Here is a 17,569-nt window from a genome sequence, read left to right as displayed (position 1 = left end):
TTTGGTGTCCATAGGTTACCACGACGCTTTCAAAAACTTTTGATCAGACATGTAAGCTTATGGTAGAATTTACACTGTAAAAAAAAAAGAAAAGAATAATAACTAATTAATTACTTATTGGCAGTGTTTTTGACAAGAGGCGCTAGTCAGTTTAGTGAATTTTAAGTTGATGATATGCCCCCCAAACGGAATAACGTTAAAAGTATTACTCCGTCTAGAGTAACTCCAACTGGGACAGCTGCTGCTAACAAAAGCTGGCAAACGGCTCTTAATGATGCTGTATTTGAGGAGGTAACATATTAATGGCGCTTAATAAACTGTCATGTTACGTTAACTTACGTGTTTGAAATTTCTAACGTTACTTCACTGTGCTCAACTAAATGTTGTTGTTGTTGTTGTTGTTGTTGTTGTTGTTGTTCTTCTTATATAACTGTCCTTTCTCATCATTTACTCACCATTATGTTGTTAGGCAGAATGACAGTCACAGTCACTATTCACTTTCATTGTATATTACAAAAAGGTTCAATGAAAGTGAATGGTGACTACTGATCAGTCCCTGACATACATCTGTTTTCGTGTATCACTTTAAACAAATGAATTGCTAAATCTTATAGCAATAGCCAACAAGCCAGTGTACAGCTTGTAAACACTGCTGAATATAGAATTGCTTCATAAAAAAAAAAAAAGTATTTCCCCCCTCATCTGAATCATCTGTGACTCTAGAATGACTGGAGGGCCAGTCTGTGTATGGTGCAGGTAGAGAGAGCCGAGGACGAACAGCTCATAAACGCCCTCCAGCAGGCCGTCCAACAGCCCCTACGCAAGCTTTTCAGCGTGCTGTCCTGGGAGGACACTCTGGAAAAGGTTTCTGATCAAATTCTATTTCATTAATGAAGTAATGAAATATAAGAAATAAAATAAAATAAATATTAGAATCAGTTGTCGTAAATAAACCAATCTTCTGTGACACAGATCAATGAACTGGGAAATCCAAAGACCAGAAAGACTAAAGATGGTCCCATGTTTTTTGAGGTGGGTATTGTTATTACCATGACAAATGGTAATCTCAGTATAGCGTTACAAATTATTTATAGATTTTTATTGTAGAATCATAATTTTCATAATGTCTTGTGAGACCTTCAACCAGTTAGAAAGTTAAAATGACAATATAATGTCAAATTATGTTGTCCATTTATGGTTTCAGTAATTTGTAATTTGTGCTTCTGTAGGTGACTGAACTTGCAAAGTCTATGATGGATGTTGGAGAGGAAATTACTGTGAACCTGATGGCAAAATTAATAAAGTTCCAGCTTCTGACCATCAAAAACAATGACATTGCAAGACGGGCTGCTGAGCAGAAGGTGAGAGCTTTTCACCATTAGCTAAAGCATGTATTGCAATATATGTTGACTAATGTCATGGTTATTCTATTATTTCTCTTTACAATAAACAGATTGACACTTGATTTTTGTAATATGGTATACGACTGAAAGCTTTTAAGACTGATAACCAGATTGTGAACAATACTTTATGGAAAAAATATTATATTATGTAGGGGAGAATTACATTTACACTTAATATGTGATGACACAGATTTATTCTGCAAAAATCTAATCAAATATACTATGGAAACATTTTATCATACTTATGCTTTCTGATAAACAGTAACACAGAGTGTGTATATTTAAGGCTGTAGAGGAGAATGCTCATGTTAAAGCGGGCCTGAATTCTGCCAGCAAGGATCAGGGGGGTAAAGGAGCAGCAAAGGGGAAAAAAGCTGCCGAGCCTCCAGTTCCAACCAAAGACACCAAACTCAAACGCAGAGGGGAAGAGGAAAATACAATCAGATACATAGGTGAAGCCTGATCACGGTTACTTAAAAGGTTAAAACTAGGAATCCAGTTACCAAAAAAAACAAAAAAACATTGCTTCTGGTTGAATATCCTTGAAATAGGTCAGATTTGAAAGTGAAATGGGTTGCAAATAGTGTTTTAATATTGAGTTTAAACATATCTGTCCAGATGATGAGCCTGATGACGGGCCAGAGCACTACATCCTGATAGTGGGATTCTACCAACCTCATCTGATCTCTGCACTGGACTCTCTGGGAATCCATGTGTCCAATGTTATAAAACTGAACTTAGAGAGAGAAGACCAATCAGAGGCAACAACAGAAACAGCAGCAGAGGAGAACCATCACTCACCTGAAGATCAGGGCAAGTTACTAAGAATGTCATTGCACTTATTCCTTTCAAATTATATTACATAGTGTATGAAGAATTGGCTGGATTTGGTGTTTGAGATGTAGTTGTATTTGTACTCATATTAGGAGGCTGATGTTACATTTGCATACATACAAAATCAGGATTTAAAGTCACCAAGATTTAACTTGCTCTGTGTTCAGAAGTTGAGACTCTTAAGCAAAGAAGGCAGCAGGAGCTAGATGTGTTCTGGGAGCAGTTGGATCAAGTCTTGAACAGTGGGAATATGGGATCCAGACTCAGTGATGTGGCCAGGTTGAGCTATAGCGTGAAGATCCATTTGCTGCCGCAGGACAAAGACAATGCTGAAGAAATGGTGAACATGTACAAATTCTTGTACCACACTGCACTTTACTCAGAATTTTTGTCTTGTTTTTATGTAAAAATATCTAAACATTCTTAAATCAAGATACACTGGAGAAGCAAAATGACTTAAGATATTAAATCTTACTTTCTGAAAAACGTATCCATATGAAATGAGTTTATGCTTAAAACAAGAAAAAAATATCTGGCAATAGGTTAAAAAATAAACTTAATTCGAAGGGAAAACAATATTATTTTTCTTACCCCATTAGCAGATTTTCTATCTTGTTTTGAGCAAAAACTAAATTTAGATTTTTATCTGATGTCAAAATACAAAATATCTGATGTCATTATGCTTCTCAAGTAAAGGTGCACATAAGACAGACAAGGTTTAAACTAGTCCCAGACTAAAATGCATGTTTGAGCTGTTTTAACTGAAAGCAACGTGCAGTGACATATCTTAAAATATGTCAGTGCCATTGTTTTGTCTGCAGAAGTTTACATATTACATTATAGTACTATCATCCACTACTGTCTGTAGCTGGCGTTTGGAGCTGCTATATTTGAGAGTGTGGCGTGTCTGGTGTATGACAGCCTGGACTGGAGGAGACAGTACAGTCATTATCTCAGCTGCATGAGGTTGATCCAGGTGCCTTTGGCCTGCAGATCCATCCCGCAGTCCCGACCGCAGAGCTCCAGTGAGGTACACGACTGCCTTTACTGATAGCAGTGCTGATAATATGCCAAATAAACTAGCCAGTTATAAAAAAAAAAAAAAAGTTATAATCAGTTAACTGTAGTCAATAATTTTATCTTACAATAGCTTGAATGTAACTCTACACCCTTGCCTCATTTAGTATACGCGGTTCTATGAATATGCAAATTTGCCCCGTCTCCAATTATTCACACCAGCTCAGAGATCCACTGGTTGACGATCACATGTTGATGTGATTGGTTACAAGTTAGTTTGTGACGTCAGAAACACCAGTGATTTCAAACCGCGTTCTTGAGACTGTCTTTGGTTCACTGCAGTTTTAAGTAGAAAATACTCAGCAATGGTGTTGACTTATGAATTTTCTCATGGTTTGTCTTAAAGTATATTAAAAACACCAACATTAAAAGTTTGATTTTCACCACAGTGGGACTTTAATTTCAGAAGTGTATTGTGGCAGGATGTACGTGTGGGTTTCTTGGTACTGATATTTATCATGGTTTATGTTTTAGGTTGTACAAACTCCAAGAAAGAAAGTAGTGTCAGAGGACGTCCCTGGTACAAGAAATGATACAATGAGCTTTGGTTCTACCATTACATCCTTCACACACACACACACACACACACACACTCACTAACACACACACACACACACACACACACTCTCATATGTTGTGTTTTCATGTTTTATGGGGACTTTCCATAGACATATTGGTTTTTTATACTGTACAAACTGTATATTCTATCCACTTACACTAAACCTACCTATTACAGAAAACTTTCTGCATATTTACATTTTCAAAACACTGTTTTCCTCACGGGGATCAAAAAATGTCACCACAAGGGGATATTGCCATCTTTGTGGAGACATTTTGTCTCCATAACGTAGGGTTTACCAGGACCAGACACACACATTATGCATATATTAATAAAAACAGTAACACTTTACAATTTAGGTATTATTTGTTAACGTTAGTTAATGTATTAATTAACAATGAGCAATACATTAGTTACAGTATTTATTAATCTATGTTAATGTTAGTTCAAATAAAATATAGTTGTTCAATGTTTGTTCATGTTAGATCACAGTGCATTAACTAATGCAAATAATTACTTTTAAATGTATTAGTAAATGTTGAAATGAACATTCTTGTTCTTGTTAACTGATAATTATGAAGTGTTACCATAAAAACTATAATAATATTTCAGTGGACTGAATGTGCCAAATTGGCCCTATGAGAGTGTGTGTGACTGTCCCAGCGTTCTCAGTGAAGGAGGAAGTTAGAAAGGGCATCCTGTGTAAAAGCTGTGCCAAATCCAATGTGTGTGTGCAGATAATTCAGATGAAGCGGACCCTGCAAATGAGCGGGACTAACACTAGGAAAATATATATTCAAAATAAGAGCACAAAATCCTGTGCTCATTCACATATATTGTTCTCTGCTGTCAGTGTGTGCTCCAAAACTGATTATTTGAGTTTCCTCGGCAGAGCCAGAGTCTCCTGTTCAGAGCACAGAGGTTGATATGAGATACTACTGTAACCTACTGGACAGGATTCCTACTGAAATCACATCTGTACCTCTTGTATTGCATTGCATGCTGGAACAGGTGAGGGAACTTTGTAGGATTCAATATAACCTTTAATTTAAAGAGATAGAAGACTGTTAACCTTAAACTGTATTCGCAACATGAGTGAACAGACTAAAGAGACAAAAACTGAAGTGCAGACATTTCTGTGAACAAGCTGTTAAGTTTTGCTGCTAAATGTCTTCCTGTGTGATGTCTAGGTGGTGGCCTCAGAACAGGAAGTCAATGCAGGATCAGTTGATTCAGAGGAGCACTTTGATAGAACAGACCAAGATGTAATCAGTTATATGCTTTCATCTGTGTTGAGTCTGCCACAGGATGAAAAAGACAAGAAGGTAAAATGCCTGCTCACACCAATGGTACAACAACAAAAGTCACTGGGTTTTTAAATCAAAATCAATCTATATTTGCCATAAACTGTTTGTTTGTTTGATGTCAGGAACTCATGGAGGATCTTGGGATGCAGAAAAGCCCAATGAAACACCCTCTCTTGCTCAATCACCATGATGAGAGAGCGAGGAGACTCCTTCAGCTTCCTGTGAGCGTATGAATATGCGAATTTATGTTTCCCATAAATGCTTGAAAGCACACACAAATGTTTTATTCTGTACATTTGCCCTCCTGGATACATCGATCATGTTTCAAACAAGCACATTTAAGCTTTAAGTCACCTATAAACAGTATGTAAATACTTATGGATGCAACTGACACAACTGTTATTTAAATAAAATCCTTATTCATATGTCGCAGATGCTGGATGGTTTTGATGTCGTCAAAATTGAAGCAGACATCATGAAGCAAAGCCTTTTGTGGACCAACCTGATGTGCAGACACACTGAGAGCACCACTGTTAGACTGGCCAGATCACAGGAGCTAATGCACTTCTGCACTGATGGTGAGAAACAAGGACACTGACTTGCTGTTTTAAATAGACCTATAGTCCAGTTTTCTTCCTAATGTGATGACGTATCTCCAGAGTCACTGAGCTGGTCTGAGCTACAGAGGCTTCTCCAGCTGTTTGTGTTTGAGAGCATGCTTTTGACTACAGTGGATGAGAACAGCTGTATTAAAATATCTCAATCGAACCTTGCAAACCCCACACCATGGGACAACCCTGTTGAATTCACCAAACACCTGTATTGGAGCAACAGCAGGACACCAGGTGTGAAACCAGCACAAGATCATTCATTGCAAATTCATTCAATTTCTAAACAAATATTTTTAAAGCAGCGTTGAAGTATTTCATTGTACACATCAGTTGTTTTATTTTTAAAGGATCAGCAAAAAACAATGCTGGGACTGACGAACCAACGGTATGATTGAAGTTTTGAAATAAAAAAGCTGAAATTTTAACGTTATACAAGTAAATTACACATTTATCTTGACACTATCATTAGTAAGTGATTGGTTTTTAATATCCTAATAACTTATATAGGATAATGAAGTAACTGTGACAGATCTCCAGAAGACCTTGATTCGTCAGCTGGGACACTGGAACTTTGTAGAGAAGCACAGTGCTTCTGTTTTCCCCCAGGTACCCACCGTCAAATCTCAGCTTATAATATTTTTGCAATATAATTATAATATAATATATAATTCTAATTTCAATATAATATTTTGAAAATCTATGAGAAATTTTTATTAAAAAAATGACAAATGAGAGTAATCTCTTCTCATATTCAGGTCCTCCAGTCTGCATCTGAGACTTATAGATGTGTGGACACATTTCACTGTGCCAGAGACAATGCCACATATATCATCTGCCACAATCCCATGAGCCCTCAGAGGAGTTGCAAGGAATTCTGGGATACATCACTTCACACAGATGTGGGCTTTAGGTACTTTGTCTCATCTTGAAAGTTTTACATGGTACAATTACCCAAAGCTAATTTATTTCAACATTTATTTGCTTAACATATTTTTTAATAAACATTTTTACACTATCAAAATGTAAAAGATTTATTTATGAATTTCAAGTTTTACTATATGTTGACAGTACTGGAATGAACTAAGAACCGTGAAATAATTATATTTAAAAATAATTATATTTTGATATAATATAATTATTATTATATTATATTATATTATATTATATTATATTATATTATATTATATTATATTATATTATATTATATTATATTATATTATATTATTTTATTCTTGTAGGAATTATTTGGAATATGTGGCAGACTCAATCAGTGAATGGACCAGACAGGAAGAGGAAAAATGGCAGATGGAGCAGGAGAAGAAAGAGGCGGAAAGAACTCCCATCCAAACCCCTTCAGAGGCTGACAGAAATACAGGCAACATATCTTATGTCTAATATATGTGTCTATGAGCAGGATCATGTAGATAACATCACATATATGTTAAAATATGTTACTATGAATATAATGATATGCATGTTTAAAATTGAATTTCTTTCTATTAGACTCTCCAGTGAAGTCCCCAAGCTCAGACACATTAGAACCATATATAAGAGAGGATTCTCTCAAAGTGAGCTGAGATGTTGATCGTAACATTAATATTTCAGTAATACACATTTTCAGATTTCATGATCCTCACACTGGTCCTTTTTCTGATGTATTTACTTTAGGCATGGAAAATGGACCAGGAGAGATTAATGGAGGAGGAGCAATCCAAAAAGACAAAGAAAGAAAAAGGAGGAAAAGCAACACCAAAAGTAGAAGAGAAAATTGACTCTGTAAAGGAGAACAAGAAGACTTCAGTGTCCTCAAGAAAGAGTAGAGACATCATGTCCAAAACACCCAGCTCGGCTATTAAAGACAAAACTAGAGATGTTCCAGAGACGCCTGAAGAACCAGCATATGAGAGAAAAACAGATGTCTGAAAATATATATAACCACATAAAATGCTTATAGTCTAGAATTGATGGTGCTGAGTTTGAAATTAATTGGCTAAATGTTTGTGTATTTCACATAGGTATTCACAGGCTACAGTTTAAATGGGAAACTGGTGCAGGTCACTGGCAAAGTTCAGTCTCTCTATCCCTGTGACGGAGGACAAATAGATGTGGAGAGTTTTCACTTCACACAAGGTTTGAGAAATCAAACATGCAAAAATATACATGCACAATATACATTGGCTTTTTTAGAGCTTCTTGTACATAATTATATGATTGCTTTCCATCTTAAGGAATAAAACAAGTGAAGGTTTGTGTGAAGAAGGATGGCCATCAGTTCTACACAAACATTTCAGAGAGAAAAAAAGAGGATTGTGACATGTTCACTAAACAAGGTATGTGTTGCAAACGTAATGTAACGTAATTAGCCAAAATCACTTATATATATTTTTTTATATTTACACATATTGTTTTGCCCAATTCAGCCACTCTTGGAGTCAAACCAGATTGTGAGACGGAGAAATATGGCTCTTTTTATGCTGTACTGGCCAATGGCATTCGACTCTCCTGCTGTCAGATCAGCCAGAATAAAACAAAAAGTCAAGCTCTCCAGCCTAGTGCCCTCTGTACAGACCAACTGGAACAGGTGATTGGACAAATAATAATAATGGAAAAAAGTTGGTTAGTAAGGATTTACATTAGTTAGGTGTAAGTTTAGTTTAGCATGCAAATTATTTTAGGCTGATTATCATAACTAAATAGCCATTTTCTCCCTTACTAATGTTTCCTAGGTACCTGAGGTACATTGTGAGCCGATGGGTGATTCCTCTCCTCCACCATTCCTGAATCTACATGTATCTCTTCCCAATGGACTCATCCTGCATTTTGATTTTGAGGACTCAGCAGGTGAGATATTTTCATTTTTATAGATAAAAAGCTTGAATACATAAAATTCATGCACCATAAGGTTCTTTCGATGCAGTACATTTTCATGTCTCTAAATGATTTCTTAATATAATGAATAAAAGAAGGAATTTATATAATTTTTCTTTTATCATAAAACTTAATAAAAGGAACTGCACAGCAGGAATGACCCATACAAAACATTTTATTTCTAGTCTGTATGAATCATTGCAAAAAGTTTTCAAGTTTTCAACACATTTCATGAAAATATATTTTGTAAACTGTCTTTAAATGTAGAACCAGCCTTTAAGATTGAAGAATAGGCCTACCCTTTTTTAAGCACAGAGAGCAGCCGTAAGGTCATATCTGTGTTTTTTAGATGGGGAATCTTGTGTCCGATCTCTTCTGATACGACAGAGATTTTATAATGCTGGGTCTAGTTCAGACCCGACCCCAGACTTCAGCACACACACTGAGGTCTCCAGGGTCATCACCGGCACAGGGACTGTCATCAAACACAAGAGAGATGGATCTACTGAGGTATTCACATATACACACGATCGCACGTCAAAAATTCACTTTTTTGCTACATAATACAGATAATATAGCACAAAAAGCACACTCCTAATGAAATCATGACCTCAGAGGAAGTATACAGTATGTATGTGTGTATGTTTCAGGTCCTGTTTGCAGACGGAACAGTCAGTACGAGTCCAGACTCTGGACCAGTGTGTGTGCTGGTTCCACACATGCCCTTAAAGGAGGCGGAGCCTATCAAAGAGCTGACAGTGGACACCAAAGACACTAAAGACAAGAAAGGTAGCTATTAGCAAACACATGTACACATCTCTTCGAATATTGAAAACCTCTATGGATACTGATTTATTTATTCATATGTATGCACTAGTATGCACTATTATGCTCACCAAAGCTGCATTTATTTGATCAAAATATTAAAAACAGTAAAATTGTTCAATATTATTACAATTTAAAATAACTGTTTTATATTTTAATATATTTTAAAATGTAACTTATTTCTGTTTTGGCAAAGCTGAATATTCAGCATCATTACTCCAGTCTTCAGTGTCACATGATCCTTCAGAAATCATTCTAAAATGCTGATTTGCTGCTCAAGAAACATTTCTTCTTATTATCATTGTTGAAAACAGTTGTGCGGCTTAATATTTTTGTGTAAACCATGATACATTTTATACATTAATGAGCAGAAAGCTGAAAAGGAACAGCATTTATTTGTTTATGTTTATTTTTAAATGTCTTTACTGTCACTTTTGATCAATTTAATGCATCCTTGCTAAATAAAAGTATCAATTGCTTTAAAAAAGAAAGAATATTACTGACCCCAAACTTTTGAACAGTTGTGTACATGAATGAAATGTCCTCTTAAACCATATACAATGTCTTTTGTGGTTCACAGGCAAGGCTAGAGAACAAATCTCTATAGAAAATGAAAAACCAAAAAACAACGTTGAGATTACTGGAGGCTCTTGGACCACCACCACCCTCTCTGGCCTAAGAGTTGCCACTGTGGCAGGGAAGGAAGTCCAAGTGCAGCCGATACTGGCCTATCAAACTACAGATCCCTTTAGTGGGACAGTGAGTGCCTCGTCAATTAAAACTAACATTTTCTGTGTCAATAGATGATTGTTGTAATACAAATGTGTTATGTATAGGTTGTGGTCACAAGAGAGGACAAAATGTTGTCTGTGTTGAAGAAAGATGGAACCGTGATAGTAGATCATGCAGATGGAACACGTCTTACCACTTTCTACCAGCAGGGGGAGCTACAACAACAACTGCTCCCAGGTGCAAGAGTCTTCATGCTGTACTATCACAAATAGTTCATACAGTCTCGTCAGTAAGTAAGAGTTTAATCTGATTTCAGGAGAAAAACTGGTTAGGGTGGAGAAAGCTGATTTTGCAACGGTAATAATGAACTGTGAGAGAAGAACATGTGATGTTTTTTTCGGGGATGGCACTTCAATCAGCGCAACTGCTCATGGATCATATAAAGTAAGAGGATAGATGGAAGAATTTCTGTGAGATATATGTGTGAACATCATTTGTAAATCCTCCTGCATCTGTCACTTTAATGTAGATTTCTCCTCGTGATGGTGGTGTCCTCCATATTGATAAGGATGGTGGAGCGGTGTACACATCTCATCAGTCTAAAGAGGGACCAGAGAAAGACCCACCAGGCCAATATGTAATGAACCACGGAGCAGATGTCCTCTGTCACGTGACGGACCCCGAGGGGAACTACTTTCAAGTACTTTCCATGATAATGTCTATAGTAAACATGAAGGCCTGGTTTCACAGGCAGGGTTTAGATTAAGACAGGATTAGGCCTTAGTTCAGTTAGGGCATTTAAGTAGCTTTTATAAACATGCCCTATATAAAACATGACTGGTGTGCATCTTGAGACAAAACAATGGCACTGACATATTTTAAGATATGCAAGTTTTTTACAGTTAAAACAGCTCAAACATGCATTTTAGTCTGGAAACCGGGAGAAAATGTCTCACATTTTTGATTTGATATAATATTAATAATTTTAGACGCCGCATGACCATGGAAAACCTTCAAATTTGAGATTTTTACATGACAGCAGGGGCGGGTCTACGTGGTGGCCAGGGGGGGCACCGGCCCCCCCTGAAATTCGATTGGCCACCCCAGGTGCCCCCCCTATAAGATGTCTTGTGATTGGTTCATTTTACGGCCAATCAGTTTATAGACTCTACTGAAGTTCGCGATTCAAAGAAAGTGCAGCGTCAGAGAAACAACGGTCGCAAGTTGTGAGTAAGTAACCCATCTTAAGTACACAATGATGGCCTAAGACACGAAACGAGCGGTTTGTGTGAGAAAACGAACAGTATTTATATCGTTTTTTACCTCTTGTACACATCCGAGATCACGTCCGGCTCTTTCCGGAGCTTGCGCAGACTAAGCCAGAACGCGCGCACACGTCACACACCAGGAAGCGCGCGCGCCCTCAGATCACTTGGACGTGGTTGTGTAGAGGTAAAAACGATATAAATACTGCTCTTTTTCTCACACAAACCGCTCGTTTCGTGTCTTAGGCCATCAATGTGTACTTACGATGGGGAATTGTTTAATTTGGACTTAATTGTGCATGCTCTTTGAGATAGTGATCATAGACCTGCATTATATGACTGACAGACAAGAACGGTTTGACCTAAAAATATCAAAATTGAAACTACTGTGAAAAAAAAAGACACCTACATCTTGAATGCCCTTAAACATACGTAAGCTAAAACATACCAAAATTTAATTTCAAAGCTTTTTACTCAGCTTTTTTGTAAATGAGTCTGAAAGAAATGCTAAATGAAACACTGATGTTTTGGCCAAACCATTTGAATTATTACAGTGGGGGGAATTTGTTTTTATTGAATTTTTTTATTATTATTATTTGAAAGAGATTGTGAATAAAACTACTGTATATTGTAATGGCCAAACTAATTAAAAGAAAATAGTTGACATCGTTTCTGCTTCTGGGTTTTTAAAATGGCTCATTATTAAAATTGCTTTTATTTTATAAACTTGTTAGTTTTATGAAAACACAAAAAATAATAAACACTGGCTCTCAAATTTAACTTAATGGATGCAGGGATGACAAAAAACTAAATTAATCAAAAATGTGCTTTATTACTACATTTGTTTACAAGTAACTTTATTCAAGTTAAAAAAATAAAATCAGTAGGATTTACGTAATATAGGCTACTGTAGAATTTAGCTTCTTTTTTTTTGGTCACTGGCGGCCACCCCGTTTGGAGGCAGTGCCCCAGCATGGCCCCCCCACTGAAAATGCTCTAGACACGCCCCTGCATGACAGGACAGTCATGTAAATTTCTATAATACATACATACATAATATATATATATATATATATATATATATATATATATATATATATATATATATATATATATATATTAGTTATGGTCAGCTCTAAAATATTTCATTTGGTGATTTCATCAACTATTTTTGCGAGCACAATCTTTATAAACCTTTTGTGTGTGTGTGTGTGTGTGTGTGTGTGTGTGTGTGTGTGTGTGTGTGTGTGTGTGTGTGTGTGTGTGTGTGTGTGTGTAAACTCTGTCAATTAAAAGTGTAGCTAACAAAGTCAAGAATATTTGTTTTGTGTGAACATATTGTAATGGATGTTACAGGTAAAATGATTTTTTTGACAGTGTTAAATATTTTGAGTTGGCTTTTATTTTTATATTTTGTTATGTGCTTTTCTACTATTCTATATAGTTGTAATATCTTTTGGTACTTGCCAAGACAACATTTTTAACTTTCATTAAGTTTTTTAAGTTAAAGTTTTTCATCTGCTATTTATGTTTGTTTTTATTTCAGCTTCATTTTCAATAATGGGAAATAATTTTTTATATTTTTAACAGATAAAAACCCAGAACATGTTAATGCTGTGTGCAGGTCAATGCAGATAGTCAGATCACCGTCACGAGTAACGGATCAGAAATGAGAGAGACCGAAACAGAGCTCCAACAGAATGCTGGCTTTATAACACATCCACCCAGGTAAGTCCCTCAGAAAACACACCCAAGGTCACTTAAAACTAAAGGCATAGTCCACCCAAAAATTATGTTGGTAACCAAACATTTTATGGTCTACTATGATTCCATTGTTTGTTTTTTTCTATATACTATGGAAAACAATGGGGACCAGCAACTGTTTGGTTACCAACATCATTTTTGGAACTTCATGCAGGTTTAGAGCAGCTTGAGAGTGTGTAAATGATGACAGGATTTTCATTTTTTGGTGAACTATCCCGCTAAAGACAAGCAGATTTTCTTAAGAGATTATTAATGGCTAAAGACTAGACACGAAACTAGAACAGCTGTGTAGGAAATCAGGGACTACAGTTTGAGGTCATTTTAGACAAATAATGGCTGCAGAATGCAGTGATCGACCAGTCAGAATCGAGTATTACAAGGCGTATTATATTTTGTTATTTTTATCTTCTAATGTTGACTTTTTTAATGTAGTTATTTTATGTAATGCTTATGTTGTCTCTCACAGATCTGTTGTGTGCAATCATTGGCTTTTCTCTCTGTGTCCATAAACAGTTTTAGGCCACAAGAAAAATATATTTAAACAGTATAAGATTTTTTTTTTGGAAAGAAATTATCACTTTTATTCAGCAAGGATGCTTTAAATTGGTCCAAAGTGACAGTAAAGACATTTAGAGTTGTTGAGCATAAGAGAGTTATTATAAGTCTTACCGTCCTCAAACTTTTGAACAGTAGTGTATTTCCTTAAACAAATTACATTGCATTTTATTTTATTTGCATTCCAAGTGAAGAATGAAAAACCGACTTGTTACTTTTTCTTCGGTTGTCATTTTGAGGTTGTTTGTGGGACATGAGGACGGGTCAGCCTCAGAGCTGCTGAGAGCACAAGATATGGAAGATCTCCTACAGAAGGCTTACTGTGACTCTTCTATCGCCGTTCTCACTGACCCACTACCAGACTCACAACGTGAGGACAGTTTCCATTCATCCTGTGCATGCCAGTAGAGCCTGTATTTTCAACATCAATCCATTTGAAATGTTGTTTAAGGCAAGTTTGCATAAACGCAGCAAGTAAAATATCAATTATTGTTCTCCTGCATTGATTTCTCTTCAGAATCATTTGGCATCACTCTCCTAAGGCCCTGCCCAGAGATCAGCACTCATTGGCTCTCATCCAAACAAGATGATGACATCATTCCCACCAACCTCAAATCCAGGAAATGGGAGTCATTCCCTGCATCTGAGGTAATTCGTAATCTATAGGTGTTTCATCTCAGATGGAAACTTTCTTTTAGTGTTAACTTTGGAACAAACAACCAGTGTGTTTTATATTGTCAAAACAAATCCACATTAAATATCCCTTTTTTTAGCTCCCAAACATGTTTGGAAACGCCTATGTGTTTGAGTATGCAGTTTAGTGTGAATCATTTATGATGCCTTGATGATTTGCTTCCATCTCTGGTGCTTAGAAGAAGACTCCGGGCCCCCCTTTTGGGACCACTCTTGGTTGTAGTCTCGAGTTAAAGGAGAAACCCTTGAAGTCTTCTTCCATCCGCATTCAACCAGTTTTGGAATGCCCTGACGTGCTGCTGGTGCGCCAGATTACCCAGCACCCACCTGTCACTGAATCACTGCGCAGGAAACTACAAGACAAAGTCAAGGTGCTCTAATTCCTGTCACAAAGTTCACTTTTTTTTTAACCTTCCTGTGTTATTTTAGTATGTTGTTAAAACCACAATATTACCAGACCTCAGTAGTGTTCTCTTTTCACTTCCCTTCAACCTACTTTGTTCGTCAACTGACCAGTTACTAAATGTAATTAAAAAAAAAACAAGTTTACACAGTGGTTTGATTTAAACATTTATAACCATACCTATTTATATTTGACTATTTTCCCATATTGTAAGAAAAAAAAATTGAAAAAAAATCAGTTTTGTTCAAACCTTCAAATGCCAAAATATTTTATAAAATGTACTTTAAAGTTCAAGAAAATACCATTTCCAATCTTAAAATACATTCAGGGTAAATGCAAAATGTTTATATATATATTGAACAATTTAAATATATTTAAACTGACAGTATATAAAAAATATAGTTTTGGCTATTTTGAAATATATTTAAAAATATAGCATATACTGTATATATATTTGCTCTATGGGTTTAATCAAACAGGCATATTTGGAGCAGCTGCTACAGAGAGAGAATGAATGGGAGAAGATGCAGTTGAAGGACCTTCGGACAGCAGAGGAAAAGGTTCATCAGAATGATCTACTGCAGCTTGTTCTGGTCAGACAAGATCCAACGTCATATTCTTAAATGAATTTCTGAAATTCAGATGTCTGTATGCTAGTCTGGCTTAAATACATTTAAACTTTATGTTTGTTTTAGTCTGAAGCTGTAGATCCTCCGGTTGAAATGGAGATAAAGCCTCTTTCAGGTGAGAATATTTATTTATTAGAACATACATTCTAAATATTTAATTATAAAAGAATATTTATTGTTTAAAAAAGAAGTTACAGGTATAGTCCACCCAACATCATTTACTCACCCTCAATTGGTTCTAAACCGGTTTGAGTTTCTTTCTTCTGTTGAACACAAAAGAAAATATTTTGAAGAATGCTGGTATCCAAATAGTTCCTGGTCCCCATTGACTTCCATAGTATTTTTCTCTATACTATGGTAGTCAATGGGGACCAGCAACTGACTTTATTTATGTTCAACAGAAGAAAAAACTTCATGTCGGTTTGGAACAACTTGAGGGTGAGTAAATGATGGCAGGATTTTCATTTTTGGGTGCATGAACTATCCCTTTAATACTTTTCCTAAAAATAATAATAATAATAACACTTTATTTAATCATTCATTTATGGTTTAACCCTCCGATGCACGGATTATTGAATTACAATATTTTAAAATGTATTTTTATATAAAAAGTAATCCACAATTTTGTTTAAATTATGAGTTTGGAGAGTGTTAAAGATCTGTGCTCTGCAATATTAAACGGCAGTAAAAAAGTAAATGTATGATTTTTAGCTCTGTTAAGCTCTGTCATTGGTCTCACATTCACAGTTTGTCTGTTTTTGTTCCTGTTCCAGCTGATGTGGCGTCTCTCTACACTCAAGCAGTGCGAGAAGCTCAACATCCCCACAAGCTACAGGAAAAGACAGAACAGAAAGTTTTGTTGTAAGTGGTATTGTTCAGTATTTACTCATCTTATTGACAAATATAATATCTGTAAATGCAGAGCTCAATGAGAGTTGACAAACAAGCTTATCGGTTATCGCTCAACATTTTAGTGGGTAAATTTGCTCAGCCAATGGATTAGAATTCAGATAAGAATAGACCACAGATAAAATACGACTGAAAGTGTGTGGTGACTAATTGCACTTGTACGGTTTGCTTTCAACTTCTGCTTTAACAGTTTCAGTAAAAAGAAGCAAAAGTCAGAGTGGGAAAAAAGGGTTAACCAGAACAGGTAAACAGTTATTCGGTTTGAACGGTTTCGGTTTTATAAGCTCAAAGCGGGTGATGCATAGATGTTTTGTTTGTCCAACCTTCAGGCAAGAACTCCAGGAGCAGAAAAGACTCTGCAACGCACTCAGACATCATATTGTTACTCCATACTTTCACCCTGAGCCGAAGGAAATTGCACTATTTACAGATGAGGCTAGTACCACCAAATGCATATTCAATCGTAATCATTTTATCTGATTGTCTTTGTAGCTTTTTCTTTCAAATATTGTTTATTTAGAGCAGGGATTCCCAAACTTGTCTGCCAATCGAACCCCTTTGACGTAAAATATTTACTCGAAGTCAAGCAGAAATAAAATAAAACATTTTATTTGAAAAAACTTCAACTAAATTAAACAAAAATGAAATGTTTAAGTTGAAGCTAAAAACTGAAACAGGAATACATTAAACCAATAAAATGACAAAAGCACATAATGAAATTACTACAAATTAAACTATAATTAAAAAAATATATATATATAAAAAGAAAAGATAATTCAAATTATTAATAAAAAACTATAATAAAAAGTAAAATAACGCTGCTTGAAGTTCATCCTGACATTTTAACTTATTTCAGTATATTTCATATTTTTAAGAGATTTATTTTGAATGTTTGTATTTAAAAGTGATTTATTTTTCAAGTTTGAATTATTAGCTGTCATTAAATGTGTGTGAACGGAAATGCTTAGTAAGCTACATGTGATAACCAATGATTCAGCAGATGTCACATAAAAACTGCACTTGCTGTGCTTTGTAAACAAGTCTTTGTGCCCATGAAGATGTGCTAATTTTAAAATTGCAATTAAAACCACAAATGATCAGCTTTCAGTGATGGCAATATTTTTTTTATAACCTC

General features: G+C 35.7%; 1 protein-coding gene across 2 annotated transcripts; it reads left to right on the top strand.

The window, feature by feature from the left end:
- The first annotated feature begins 12 nt into the window (after positions 1-12).
- Positions 13-17,541, top strand: LOC309512518 (sperm-associated antigen 17-like). Of its 2 annotated transcripts, none has more exons than XM_082188138.1 (39): positions 13-291; positions 724-864; positions 973-1,032; positions 1,230-1,361; positions 1,690-1,855; positions 2,022-2,216; positions 2,405-2,577; positions 3,106-3,267; positions 3,789-3,834; positions 4,766-4,884; positions 5,064-5,198; positions 5,303-5,401; positions 5,614-5,758; positions 5,840-6,025; positions 6,139-6,176; positions 6,299-6,397; positions 6,547-6,701; positions 7,030-7,166; positions 7,295-7,359; positions 7,460-7,708; positions 7,807-7,921; positions 8,020-8,121; positions 8,212-8,372; positions 8,518-8,632; positions 9,009-9,169; positions 9,310-9,448; positions 10,065-10,243; positions 10,321-10,453; positions 10,533-10,660; positions 10,746-10,916; positions 13,106-13,209; positions 14,040-14,170; positions 14,318-14,448; positions 14,676-14,864; positions 15,376-15,489; positions 15,592-15,640; positions 16,299-16,386; positions 16,625-16,678; positions 16,764-17,541. In XM_082188138.1, exons 1-39 carry the CDS (start codon positions 175-177, stop codon positions 16,912-16,914), a joined length of 5,034 nt encoding a protein of 1,677 aa, XP_082044264.1. In that variant the 5' UTR covers positions 13-174; the 3' UTR covers positions 16,915-17,541. The 2 variants fall into 2 exon arrangements, with proteins under 2 accessions (XP_082044264.1, XP_082044263.1); XM_082188137.1 differs by having other exon boundaries at positions 14,673-14,864.
- Positions 17,542-17,569: the final 28 nt, after the last annotated feature.

This window comes from Leuciscus leuciscus, assembly GCF_965113295.1.
Source record: "Leuciscus leuciscus genome assembly, chromosome: 13".
NCBI classification, from domain to species: Eukaryota; Metazoa; Chordata; class Actinopteri; order Cypriniformes; family Leuciscidae; genus Leuciscus; species Leuciscus leuciscus.
This window is presented reverse-complemented; position numbering and strand designations above follow the sequence as displayed.

What these genes read in the sequence shown, in the direction of transcription:
- LOC309512518 (XM_082188137.1), top strand. Translation starts at nt 175, where the DNA reads ATGCCCCCCAAACGGAATAACGTTAAAAGTATTACTCCGTCTAGAGTA. An exon ending in ATGATGCTGTATTTGAGGAG is followed by an intron (nt 292 to 723) that starts GTAACATATTAA and finishes CTGTGACTCTAG; the next exon opens with AATGACTGGAGGGCCAGTCT. An exon ending in AGTGTCAGAGGACGTCCCTG is followed by an intron (nt 3,835 to 4,765) that starts GTACAAGAAATG and finishes TTTCCTCGGCAG; the next exon opens with AGCCAGAGTCTCCTGTTCAG.